This window comes from Ammospiza nelsoni, chromosome 7, assembly GCF_027579445.1.
Source record: "Ammospiza nelsoni isolate bAmmNel1 chromosome 7, bAmmNel1.pri, whole genome shotgun sequence".
In the NCBI taxonomy this organism is placed as follows: domain Eukaryota; kingdom Metazoa; phylum Chordata; class Aves; order Passeriformes; family Passerellidae; genus Ammospiza; species Ammospiza nelsoni.
In genome coordinates, this window is record NC_080639.1 from 9,642,199 (window position 1) to 9,655,920 (window position 13,722).

Here is a 13,722-nt window from a genome sequence, read left to right on the forward strand (position 1 = left end):
CATGAATGCCTCAAAACCTGCCTCTCTGAACACGTGTATGTGATTTTAACATGTGTACATGATATTAACATCGGTTCTTCTTCAGCAGTGCACGTGTTCTCCTGATCCTCTTGTTTTCCAGTTGGTACAAAAACGATTCATCGGATATCTTTACCGCATTTGAAAGGCAAACTCCCTTTGCAGTGTAAATAACAATAATAAAGAGAAACCCCCTTTGTAGCTGTTCCTAAAAAAGTTTCAGTGCTGCTTGTACTTCACAACTTCCTCCCCACATCCCCCCCCCCCCCCCCATGCCAAGTAACCACAATTTTACTTTGTCTTTTATGTTTGAAGAGTAGCTGTCTTTAGAAGGATGTTGAGGCCGAGAAACGTCCTGTAATTGTTGTGTCAGCTGCATACACCCTGCAGGGCAGTGATGCTCAGGGGTGTTGGCTGCAATCCCTCACCAGGACCTGGCTGTGTCAGGAGGAAATCTGAAATCTGTGTTTGTTCCATTCCTCCATGTGTGCTCATATCCTTGGGACAGGTGCTGAGTGTGCAGTCTCTGTTCTTCAGCAGATACTTTGGACTGAATCAATGGGAAAGCCAGGACTGCCAGGATTGTTTGCCTTTCAGTGTAAATAGCATTATATAACATAAACCAGAGAAGAGAAGAAACCTGTCTGAACCATTCCCCTGCCTTTCTCATATGCATATAAAACTGTGGTTGAATTCTTTTGTGGCAAGCTACAAGGATCAGCAAAATGGTTTTCCTGGGGCTTGGCTGTTTGTGTCAATGTAGATACTTCAACAGAAATACATGCTAAAATTCACAGATCTGTGTACCATCTCTTCATGGGAGAGTGTCTCTATAATACAGGAAGAATTTTATGGCCCTTTGTATTTCCAATAATTAAAAAAAGAAATCTCCACTGGTTTATAAGGCATCTTCATTTTCAAGTGAGAGATGGAGTGACATAGGAATAAATGACCTGCCTGAGGGCACACAGTGCATCAGATCAGAGAGGCAGGACTGTGATAGAGAACTTTTTTGGGTTTGGTTTTTATTTTTGCCAGTATATTCAATGCTATTTCCATTGAATATGGCTTTTCCTCAGCACCAGTGTGTTGCCTCCCCACTTCTCTCCCAACACCTATTGACTGCAGAGGAAGCTGTCTGTCCTACTGTAACTTGAAAATTTCGCTTTCCAGACATAATGTTGTGTTTTTCTGCATTTCAAAGTTCCTGTGAAACAGTTTCCTAGAAATGTGTAATTGTTCCTTTTACATTCTTTTTCTGTTTTTTTCTGTGCAGCTGAATCTTTCCACCATGAAACAGCTGCCTGGAGAGACAATTAGGCTCCTTTCAAGTTCTCAGGTGATTACTTCAGTTGTCAGTGTGGTGAAGGAGCTGATAGAAAATTCTTTGGATGCCAGTGCTACAGGCATTGATATTAAACTGGTAAGTCTTTCTCTCAGAAAGAATTGGATCTAGAATAAGATGCCAAGAAAATTGTTCCATTGCAAATGTGATTTTTAGGCTATTGTGATTTGGGGAATGGCAATGATTATTATATATTTATATGTATATATTTTTACCTCAAGTAAAAATGGTACAAAATTAGTTTCTATTTGTGTTTTTGAGGCCCTGCTCTGAAACAGTAAGGCATATTTGTGCTTCTGGCTGTATTGTGGGGAAAAAACTGTTAGCTTTCTTAATCCTTCTTTTCCTACTTAAAATTTGTATTTTCTGACTAATAGCCTGTTTTAAATATTGGACTTAGGTTTGCTGTCAGGCTGACATATTTAATTCTCATTACAAAGTATTGTAAGAAAGGTAAAAATAGAGACAGCAGAAAAGGCTGATGGCCATTCAAAACAAAAGATGTTTTTGTAATACAAATCACCACCCTGTCTCTAATTAGCATGGTGAACTCTGGCTACTTCTAACTCTTTATTTTTATAAGCTGTTCAAAAAAGTTGGCATGTCATTCAGGGATAGTTTCTGACAATAGGAAATAGTACTTTAATAAAGAATTTGAGCTTTTTTCTCCCATTAGATTGGGTAACTGGTCAGCTCCTCTTGCTGTCCTATTTCTGCTTTTGCAGTGTTTTATCAGCAGCTGTATAGTAGCAGTATCTCCTGCTTAGTAAGAAAGAAGTGTTGCTATATCCTGTATAAATGCATGTATTCAGAATTATATCCAATTTCCTTTCTGCAAATAACAGTGAATGCACAGGATATTCTTGAATTAAATGTTAGACAATTGCAATTAACTAGGAGGACAGTTCAGTTTCTCCTTGTTTCTTTGTCCATGTCTGCTGTATTTTCTGACTAGAGTTGTTCCGTGTGAGAATGCGTTCCTGTAGATGCCAAGGCACATGTTTGTTACTGCTTTGAGTGAGCTGAAGATGTTCTCTCTTTGCTATGGTCTCTCATAATCTCTGTCTTCTCAGTATTTAGATTGCAGAGTATCTTGCTTCTTGAGTAACTCCAAAGTGAGTAGTGTGTACACAGTTGTGGGGGTGAAGGGTATTGGGATCAGATCCTGGGAGCTGATCAGTAACTGCAAGGAGTGGACAGAAAGGTTTTGGAGTGTTCCAGAATGGTTGGAACAAACCTTGCAGAGGAGAGAGCCCTCTAACTAGTGTGGGTTTCACAGCACAGTGTCCAGCTTTGTCCCAAGTCAGTGAAAAAGAGCATTTTTAACCATTTTCAGTGCATGAGTCATCTGCACTACTCTGACATTCTTGTGTCAGTCCAGCACAATCCAAAACACTGCAGTTCCAAACAAACAAACATGGCTTTACACAAGTTGTCAGCAATTAAAAGAAATTTGATGATTTTTCTTCTGTGGGTAATAGGGGAGAGGAGAAAACCTGCACTCTGTACAACTCTAGACAGTAATACTGTAAAACACTGGATTTTTTTTCTGGTATTTTTAAATGGGAAATTAAAATAACTCTGACCATGTAATAGAGGTCAATGACCACATTAATTCTGGATTACTTCAAAAGCATAACAGAGAAGAGAAACTTTGAAATTCCATTTTGCAGCTTGATGGGTTTTGCCTGAAACTGCAGCATTTTCATTGTTTTAATCTTTTTCAGATGGAATAGGAGGGCATAGTTTATCCAATTTGCCTGAACAAAGATAACCATTCCTTTTTGACAGACAGACAGGAATTAACCTGCAGATGGAATGGGTCTCAGATAAGAGTCATGGCAGTGGTGAACTGGCTGCTGTTTCAGTCTTGATTGGCCATAGGTGATGTTATTTGGCATCTTTGCACTGTGTACCAAAGCTGAATCATACTGATTGCCATCAGTGACCTGGCAGAGCAACTGAAACATTCCATGGGTTCATAACCTTTGTAAGATTCAGCTCATGAGGGAAGGTGTTACAAAATACAAAGTTCAAGCATGTTTACATAACATTTACATAAAACGTAAACAAGTAAAAATTAATAAGATTAAAAGAGAAAGAGAGAATCATTTATGTAGCATTTTGATTCAAGATGAATCTCACTTTTCTTAAACAACTAACTGGTCAGAAAGTAAAAATGAGAATGGAAAATAGGGGGTCATTGTAAAATTCTCAAACCTTTCATTAGCACACACAGCACCAGGGTAGAGGGTAGAGGGTTTCCTGCCTCTATTTCCTTGTGTGTTTTTGTGCTCAGTTGAGGTGTATTACTTAGTTCTGTTTTGCTGCCCAGTAGGAAGTTGACTCAAACATGAGCAAAAGCATTGTTTTTCACCTGAAGAGAGCTTTTGCACCATTCATTAAAACAGAAAGTGAAATGTACTCATATTTCTGTTGTTTTTTGTGTATTGTGGTTCTGAGCCTACCTCAGAGGCTTTTGATGTTTCCTAAATCAGATTATGTGTGAATGCAGAAGGTTTCTTTAGATCCTTTTCTTTTGTTTTTGATTGCATCATTTTTTTTTACTTCAAGAAATAACCTTGTGAGTACATTATAATTTTTCATAACTGTTTTCAGCATAGCCCCAGGTAGGACAGCAAGGTTTGTTCTGTTTAATCAACCTCCTTTCAGTGATCACCGTCACATGCTCTGTCCAGCATCAGTGATGGCAGCCACTGTTTTAAGATAATAATTTCTAAGCAAAACTAGTTGTAAGGTCACCTAGATGTATTACACACTACAGCACATTTTTTTGAGTGTTGCATCACGATCTTTTCAAAGAGCCAGTCTTGCTTCTGTGGAAGAGACTTAGTTACTGATCCTGCAGCTCTGATTACTTTCTCCTCCTGGCTTGTGGTTCCTCCAGGTGCTGCTCACTTGTGCAGACTATAGTGTAGCTGGAAAGAAGAATTTTTTCCTGCACTTGTTTGAGATGTTACAGAACCTAAATTTCATCTTTTATTAAGCTGTTGTAAATATCTGGGCTTCAGAATTTTACCCTATTTATGCTGGTGCTTACTGGAATGACATATTTAAACTGGAATTCAGTAAAATATGCCTTGCATGTATGTAAAGGCAAATCACAAAGATTGAACTTTGCTTCCTTGAGGGCTGTTTTAAAAGGGCCTCTGGGAACCTTTACTTCTTTTTGTAAAATACTGTATCTCTTTACAAGCTTTTTTATTACCCTTACACATCATGCCTTGCCCCACATTAGAATTTCAGCTTCTGTGTATTGAACTTGGAAAGCAGAACTTAGAAAATGTAATGGAATCACATCAATCAAAATTGAAACTGAAAATAGTGTGAAGTGAGGGTCTGCTGAATTCAGTGGATGCAGAGCTGCATTCAAGTGATTTCAAAAAAATCAATACCAAGTAGGTAAGAGAGGTAAAAAGAGACAAAAAAATCTTCAGCTTTCCAGCTATAGGTCTCATTTTGAGCTTAGGTTTTGCTGTTTCCAAATCACAGGAGATGAGTTATGTTATTTAATTAGAGAAAACTTCACTGTTATCCTAACATGGTGTATTTTTCCTTTTCTTTTTTTTTGCTTAAACAGGGACATTTAATGGTTGCTCAGTTCCTCCAAACAAGCAAAGCTTCAACTTCTGTATGGTTAATTAGAAGCTGTAACCTTAGCTGCTTCAAAATTTCATCTTAATCAATTCAGTCGTTTCACTGCTCCTTTGTGTTTTGTTCTTTTTTTAGGAGAATTACGGGTTTAGCAAAATAGAAGTGAGAGACAATGGCAGTGGAATCAAGGTTGATGATGTCCCAGTTATGGCAGTCAAACACTACACCTCAAAAATCAGCTCCTCTGAGGACCTTGAAAGGCTGACAACGTACGGCTTCCGTGGGGAAGCTTTGGGATCGATTTGCAGCGTATCAGAAGTGAGCACTTGCAATAAATGGGGAGCCTTTGTGTTATGATTTTTGTTACCTGTGTATGTTCATGGAAGTTTTATTCTGTGCAAAGAGTTGAAATGTTCCAGTGACTTGCCAGGGGTATACTTGTGTATGCTGCTTTTCTCCCCAGCCCCAGAAGCCCTGTCGTACAAATTTCTTGCTTGTGTCAGTCCTGCCTTTCTGTCACACAGGTCACAGCAGTGCTCTGTTTATTTTGCTTAGTCAGAAGAGGTAACAGACAGATTGTGTTGTATTTTCTTTCCTTTTGTGTCAGGGAGTATCATGTCAAAGAGTATGGCTGGCTTTGCTACTTGATTTAGGGTAGATCAAGGAAGGAGCAGCAGGTGATGGCCAGGAGAAGTCATTTCAGGGAACTGATGGCCCACACAGCCACCATTGCAGTAATGATTTCTGCCTTGTTATCTAGGTGATCAGCACTCATGGGATCTTGCTGGGCTCCTTATTGCTCTTTGACATGTATGTGACTGCAGTTGCACAAACTTTGTCCCTGTGAGTAAACAGGAACCTGCTGCCTGACCTAGCTGAGTCTGAGCCATGTGTTTGTATTAAGAGGATTGGCAGTGTACTGACATTTGCTACTTTACTTGTTGGCTAAAAGTAAATATGTTTGTTCAAAGCCATCTGAAAAGTGTTCAGGCTGCTGAAGGCACAGCATCTACCAGATCTCTTGTGCTCTTCCTTTCTGAATTCATGCTGCACCAAGGCCATGTTTTAGGTGCAAGTCTGCTGAGGATTAGAACATGCAGGAAGATACCAAAGCCTGTGTCTGCTTGGAAGCATCAGCTGTTGAGCTCAGGAGAGATAATGGTACAGCTTCACTCCTTGGTACCTTGGGCTGCATTCACATTGCACTAAGCAGGAGTGGGCTGTGTACTTGGATGGAGATTTCCAAAGATGCTTTCAAAAGTGTTGGTGTTTTGATAGATGATGACAGACCTCAATCATTGGTTCCTTCTAATGAGCTCTCAGAGCAGAATGCCATCTGTTCAGAGCTTCTAATCAGCTCTGTGGCTGATTTCATAAGAGATGGGAGGTGGCCTGAGTGTATGCAGTGCTTTAATAAGTATTATTCCTTGTATCAGTAATTATGTTAATTAACACTTCTGGCATTAATTGTGTTCTGCCTACTCAAACTGCCCCCTGAAATTTCAGTTTGAAGGTACTTTGCTATTGGCCCTTAAGTAGGTCTGCAAAAGTGTAATTCCCAGTTAATCAATTATTGTTTTTCTCTCCAGGGGCATGACTGAATCCTGAATGATTCATGTGAGACACTAAAATAAACCAAAATATCCCGAACCTCTGTATGTGTGTTAAACTGTGTCTTCCAGGTGGTTAAAGGGCAGTGGTTCTGTTACTCACAGTGTTGGTAACTGAACTCTGATTTATGACTGCTCTTGCTAAAGCAATCTGTGAAGTACCTTAATAGCTTACAAAACTTGCTGTGACTGATTGCCAGATATGTTCAGGTGTGGAAAGAAAATATATTGTTTGTTTGAGAGTAGTCTTTAAGTTTGTGGAATCTCACATGAATTCAAGTTGTCAGAGTGTGTCTCACAGAGGGTAAAAATGCAGAACTGTCAATTGATAAAGTTTACTTAATCCGTGCTTGAATAGAAAATAGAGCAGTGTGTGTTGTAGGTAGCAGGAATTGCTGTGCTTTGTGAATCAGCATGATAGAAATGCTTTTAGTTACGCGGCAGGAAACATGCAGAATAATGCTGAATGTTTCCGTGCCTGTAAGAAACACCTGTTCAAGAGAAATTTTATAAACTAATTAAATGTAATTATGGTGACTAAAGTAACAGATTGGTGTGGTGAGTGTGGTAGCAAAGCTTATCTAAGCTCATTCTGAACTTTGTCTATCCCCGATTAACACAGGTTTTTTTACATCACTCTCTTCAGGTTTTGGTCACCACAAAGACAGCTGCTGATGATTTCAGCATTCAGTATGCTTTGGATAGCAATGGACGTGTAACCTCTAAAAAGCCTTCCCATCTTGGGCAAGGTAGGCTATCACTGCTCTGGTGTTGCAAGGTGACAGGGGTATTTTGTGTTTCTCTGAGGCTCTATCTGATGTTGAAATACCTGTTGGGTGCTTAAAGGCTGAGTATGAAATCTTTGCAGCTGTAAACGTTTCATGCCTTGTGTCTGTCAGCTGAGAATGTGTTGTCATAGCATAAGAAATGATATGTCTTGGAAGTTGTTCTAGATTGTAATTATAAACTAGTTTCTCCTTCTCTGACTCACTTCTTCAAGCTGACAGTGGAAATAAAACCTGTAAAAATTAAATGCTCCTAGTCTGTATAAGTGTATGAAAGATTTCTTCAGGACCAAAGTAATGTTTCTGTATGTAGCAAAATCCTTGCATAAAGGAGGAAGAGTTGCCCTGCTGCCATACATAGGAATTGCTGGAAGCAGTGTGGCTGTAGGACCAGGCAAACTCACAATTCTTTCTAACTTGCAGGAAGAGTGTGTACCTAATTTTTACTAAGGATTCTTTTTAAGTTTTAGCCTGTATAGTGTTTTCCACAGCCAGAACACCTGCAGGTTGTAATGCCATGCCTTTCATTGAAATTGTTAAGTTCTCTGACATATCTAATGCTTTGCAATATCCTTATGGGCTAGGAATTTGTGTGGTTGTGTTGGTAGATGAATGTTCCTCCTCCTACAGTGTACAGAGGTATTTGGCACTTCAGGTACTACCCTAAAGCAAATGCTTGTGAAGGACCTTAATGAAGCACAGTGTTCCTTTGCCTGCAGATATGTGTGATTAGATTCTAGTCTTTTAATTAATCATTTTGCTAATGAAGGCTAACTTATGCATTGAGACAGCTTTATTTAGTGCTGGTTCTTGCTGCTGTTAGTGTGTATGAAAGAAAGCTTAATGCTGCAGTCATAACTCTAAATAAAGGAGAAGAATCAAAAGTCTTGATGCCTTTTTGGGGAAAATGACTGCTAATTTGGTCTGTTTCTTCTCATGCTAATAACCTGATTTAGTGCAGCAGCATACAGATAGGTCTGTTTATGTAAAAATAGTTTCCTCAAGATCCAGTCAGTGATTTGCTTTCAGTATAATTTCTACTTTCTTTTCTTGCAGGTACTACAGTAACAGTCCTAAATTTGTTTAAGAATCTTCCTGTAAGAAAGCAGTTTTACTCAACAAATAGAAAATGTAAGGAAGAACTGAAAAAAGTCCAAGATCTACTGACAGCATATGGTATCATAAAACCAGACCTGAGGATAACATTAACACATAATAAGGTAATAATGAGTTTTTTCTGTCAGATATCTTAAGGATCAGTTTCTGATGAATCCATGCAGTTCATGTAATGCTTACACAAAATGTTTCATTCCTAAATTTTTTCTTTCATCATAGCTTTGTTTTGGACTTCCACTTACTTCCTCCTTTCACAGGTATATATTTATAATGGCTACAGATTTTTATGTTAAGCTCCTAAAACTCAGGCTCAGGTATTTTTGGTCTCTTGCAGGAGATGCCTGGCTAGATATATGAAGTATAAAAATTATTTTGCATGCTAGTGGTTAGTAAAGATGGAGATGATTTTCAAACCAAGAAGAGAGACCTTACTAAACCACGGGGCCTGATAAAGTGTTAACCAAAGCCACCTGAAAAAATTTGTAAAACTTTCTATTTTAGACTGTCTATCTGGATAGAAACTATAGTTCATACAGGCAGCTTGCTGTATTCTGAGTCATAAGAGCTCAGTACATAACAATGATTTTATTTAAAAAGGCTGGAAAGTTCAAAACAATTTGTGTCATTGGTGTAATAACAGTAACATGTTATAACAACAACATTTGGTTGAGCTAGTTGCTCTTGGTTAAACTTGGGAGGATGAATGCAGGGGTTACTTGGAGGTTACTTTGACTTCACTGCACGCTGAATGGGAATTCTACATCACATACTACAGAAATGACATGTGGAGCAGTTCACCTTAACCTGACCCAAATTTAGCAGAACAGATTTCATTGGCTGTACCCTGGCTTTTTACACCTCTGAGGGGGAGGCTGTGCAAATGAACTTCCAAGTTGCCACAAAGTAGAGAGTGACATCTCGTGGCCAGATCCCTCAGCAATTCTGTTTCTGTTGTACAATAATGCTGTTTGTTGATATTTGTCATGCTCACTGAGACTTGATCAGTTACCCCATCAATCAAACATTCACACTTCAGTTCCTTTGCAGTGGGAGTAGGAAAAGGCACTGTACTTTTCTGAAATGTCAACAGATTTCCTTTGCTTTTTTGAACTTGTTTAACATGCTTTGATTGTATTTATGTATGTATTTTTAAATGTCACTGTGTAGGTACTGTGAAAAACTAAAGCTGGCTACAGAATTACTATTTCAAGGCTGAGAAAGAGTAGCTAACTTGTAGTCTTACTTCACTGAGATCACTGAGAATTTGGAACCAGACATCTTGGGGGGTGTCTGCCTCCAAGGCTGTATTGAGCTCCTTGACATATCTACCAGTGGTTCACAGTACTGATGTTGGTCAGTAAAATTAATTTTGTCTTCTTGGTGGTCTGTTTTTGCCCTTTTCAACAACTCACAAATGCTATTTTCTTTATGGTATTTTGATTTCATCCCTTTGATCAGGATATTGAGTATCTTGGGGTGGTTTTTCTCTGCTTATTTTAATACAGTGGCAGTAAGGTCCAAGAAGGTGATTACCTGTATTTTTCCCAACACTTCCTGCAAAAATGGTGTGAAGGTGGCATGTTAGTTGCCATTGCACATTGGGGTTTCTTTTGAACCTCACTTATTAGCTTCAGAGGTACATTCTTCAATACCCAATTTTAGGGATTTAATAAATAGATAACAAAGTTTCCTTTATTGTAATGATAAAAATGATGTTGGTTTTTTGTATTTTTCATTTTGCACTGCCAGCCTTTTGTTCATTTAATTTATTTTTTTAAAAGAGGAAAAGCAGTGGGAAAGTGCTCAAACGTTTCATCACAAGAGGTCGCTCAGTAGCCATTGCTGAGACAGGAGAATTAAAGGCTTAAGTAGACAGAAAGTGTGGTCTGTCTCTGTGCATGTGGAGATGCTTTAATATAGTCTGAAAGTTAATAACCGAACTGAGCTTTATAAAATTTGTATTCAGATTCCTGTCTTTCTACTGCTGTTGGCATTCTGTGCAAAATAAAAAGTCATCTGTTGTATCACACCTTTTAAAAGATTTGAAATTTTGAGTTCCCAGTGTGTAGCAACTTGCAGTAGGTCAATGGTGCATTTGTTTTACCTTATCACAGAACATAAATATTCTTTATTTCTTTTGCCTTCATATGCTAAATATTGTTGTCATTTCAATGGCTGATTTGGATCAGGAAATTGTTTTTTCCATACAGACACTACAGCATATTGTGCTGTAGTAATACTCTGCTGAATAGTGTCCTTGGTGATTTTATTTGTGTGTATGTTTGTTATTTTTTTGTTAGAAATATACTAGGAGAAAGAATCAACCTCTTAGAATAGCTTTATTTTTTATGTAGCTCACAGATAATGTGTTCATTTAAAAGACAAATTGTATATGCAATTATATTCAGAGGACTTGTTAGAATCCCACATTCTTGAGGCTGAACCAGTACTTTCTGTTGCAATGGAAGAAGGTACACCTTGAGAGTACAGTCAGGTTCCTGGGCTTAAAAGGGAAAGTAGATAGCAGAGATTAATTATTACAGTAGGAGACCAAGAAAGATGGAATGAAAGACTAGAAAATATAGTAAGAAAAGTAAATAAAAATGTATTTCAAGGAAGTTTTCTAAATAAATTACAAAACCAATAATTTTAAGAAAAAAGCCACACCAGAAAACAAAACTAAAAACAATCCTCCCCCTGAAAAACCAAATCCCCGCAGTTTTTACAGCCCTGTATTTTATATGAAGTTGAAGGAAAATGGTGGGTTGGATGGGGTTTGAGCAGCTGGCCTTGAGAAACATGCCCATGGCTGGGGAGTTGGACCCAGAGATCTGCAAGGTCCCTTTCAACCCAAACCATTCTGTGATTCTGTGAAAGCATAGCCCTGGCTTTACTGGGGAGGAATGCAGAAAGGCTGAAGCTGCCCTGAAGTGTCTGAGGTTAGGCATCTGAAAATGGTTGCCTGATGAATTCCAGCAGAAACTTATTTTGAGCTGTTGAAGTATAGATGGTTTTAGGGTGCATGCTACATTGCGTGATGAATTTCCACCATGTCTGATTGTGGTTTTTCAAAATGTGTATGTCTTGTGCTTTTGAATGACATTTCCAGAATTTTTTTCTTCTTCCTACATTTCATGTCTGTGTTAGTTTGGAAAATACTGATTGCTGTTAAGTGTGGTTCTTCACAGAAAAGAACCACCTCTTCCAGCCTTTGGTTGATTTTTAGTGGGTAAGAAAATAAATATTCTCTATTCCTCCTCAGATTTATTTATTGTGGATTCTCCATCAGTGGCTTTCCAAGATAGGAAACACTCAATTGCTGTTTCTGCTCAGAATGTTTTGTTTGCATTAGCAATAAATAATGAATCACTTTGCAGATCAAGCCTTGAGGTACTATTGCTATTTTGACAACTTGGATTAGCTAGTGCTCCTTCTTTTTATGAAGGTTTATCCTGCCAAGACATTCTTTGAATACTGATAATGTTGATCCTCTTGCCAGTATGGTTATGTTAGAAAGAGGTATTTTTCTTCTTTCATCACCATGTTCCTTGAAAGCATATTGAATAATGAGACAGCCAAATGGAAATAATTTACATGAGTATTCAGCAAGTTTATTTAAAGTTAATGTTATCTGAAGGCGTGTTAAGAACATTTCAAAGTCAGCTACTGCTTAAACTGCCTCAAACCCTTCAGCCCCAAATGCTGTGTTCTAGCAACCTGTGAGCTCTGGCTGTGTTTTACCTAAGCTGGTAAAACACAGCTTTTAGTAGTTCCAGCTCTTCTCTAGAACTGCAGTTTCACACTCTTCTCTGTTTAATACCAGTAGCCCTCAGCTCAGTCTCTATAAACCACTGATGTTGAAGAGATAGAAAGGTATTTGATCAGTGTTTTGTAAGACTGGTGATAGGGAATGCTTTAATTCTGTTTCAATTGCCTTTATTCCACAAATGCCAAAATGAGAAAGGGCATCCAGTAACTATAGCTATTTAAACAATATTAGATATAGTAGAGCCAAAAAAATTCAGCAACAGATGGTTTAGATGGTGCCTATCAGCAGGTCATACTGTGCACAAGTGGTCCCATGTCTTGTGCAAAGTACAGATGGGCCATATGTAGGCTCAGTAAATTTTCCAGTTCCTGTTGAGGAAAACTTGGCATAAGTGAATTTTTTTTCCAGTGTTTTTCACACATAACATTTGAAGCTTGGTCACACGCAGTTCTGCCTAAAACTGTTTCTTGTTTTTTTCTTAAGAGAGTCATGAGTCAGAACTTTTGGATGCAAAGTCCGTTTAAAAAGTCTTGCAATAACTGTGGGTAGTGTCTTCCCCAAAACCTCTTTTGTTGGTGGTGTTGACTTAAAGGATGCCATCTTTGTTTTCTTTACAGTAAATCTCCTCTATTTTCCAAAGTTGCATAATCTTAACCAACAATTTGTATGAAATAATCTCAATCCAGGTTTTTTTGTGTGTCCCTGTCCTCTGTAATAAGTGTGGATTTTTTTAGAGAGTGAGTGTGTTATGGTACATTTGCCGTTTTTAATGATGTCAATTTACTTTGCATTCATTCATTGTGCTTCCAAACTCTACTGTAGCTGCATGTTTAAAAAACTCTGAATTGAACAGAAATAGCAGCACATAAACTCTATCTTGAATTGGAAAGGCTGCTCTGTTTAATGTAATGATGATGAATGAAATCCCTCTCTAATCTTTGTGTCTTAAAATATAAAGAGGAGTTATGATTGAGAATCTGCAGTGCTCTGCAGCCAGCATGCTTCCATTCTAACCTGGAATACAGCTCAGCCTTTGCTTCTATTCGTTGTTCAGTGGCTCTGCTGAGAAAGCCAAACAGAGAGTTAATTATGGTGTTTTTTTGTGCTGAGGACACCTGTCCACTAGGAAATGCGCTGAGACCCTCAACTCAATTTACATCAGCCAGAGAACAGCTGCCAGATGGTAACTACTTTTGGTCACTACCAACCTGGTTGAATTTGAACTGGTGACCCAGAGGTGAAATGCTTTATATCCTATTACTAATTCCTTGAGGTTTCCAGTTTCTCATCCATCACTTTTTACAAATGACAGCACAGTATATGTCAAAAATCTCAAAACAATTACTGTTTCACATATGCAGTGTGTTGCAGAATCTGAGATGTGCCTTTGCAAGGCTTTTGCACTCCCACTGTCTAGCTTAAAAAGGTACGTGGAAAAAAAGAATGTTTCCAAAGCTGCATGGG

The 13,722-nt window shown here is 38.3% G+C and overlaps 1 protein-coding gene across 1 annotated transcript in view; it reads left to right on the top strand.

The window, feature by feature from the left end:
• Positions 1-13,722, top strand: part of PMS1 (PMS1 homolog 1, mismatch repair system component) — a 44,198-nt gene that overhangs the window by 1,059 nt on the left and 29,417 nt on the right. Inside the window, exons 2-5 of the mRNA XM_059475703.1 lie at positions 1,295-1,441; positions 5,114-5,296; positions 7,235-7,337; positions 8,430-8,593. Of these exons, the coding sequence (XP_059331686.1) occupies positions 1,310-1,441; positions 5,114-5,296; positions 7,235-7,337; positions 8,430-8,593 (582 nt within the window). The 5' untranslated portion in view covers positions 1,295-1,309. The remainder of the gene's footprint in view (positions 1-1,294; positions 1,442-5,113; positions 5,297-7,234; positions 7,338-8,429; positions 8,594-13,722) is intronic.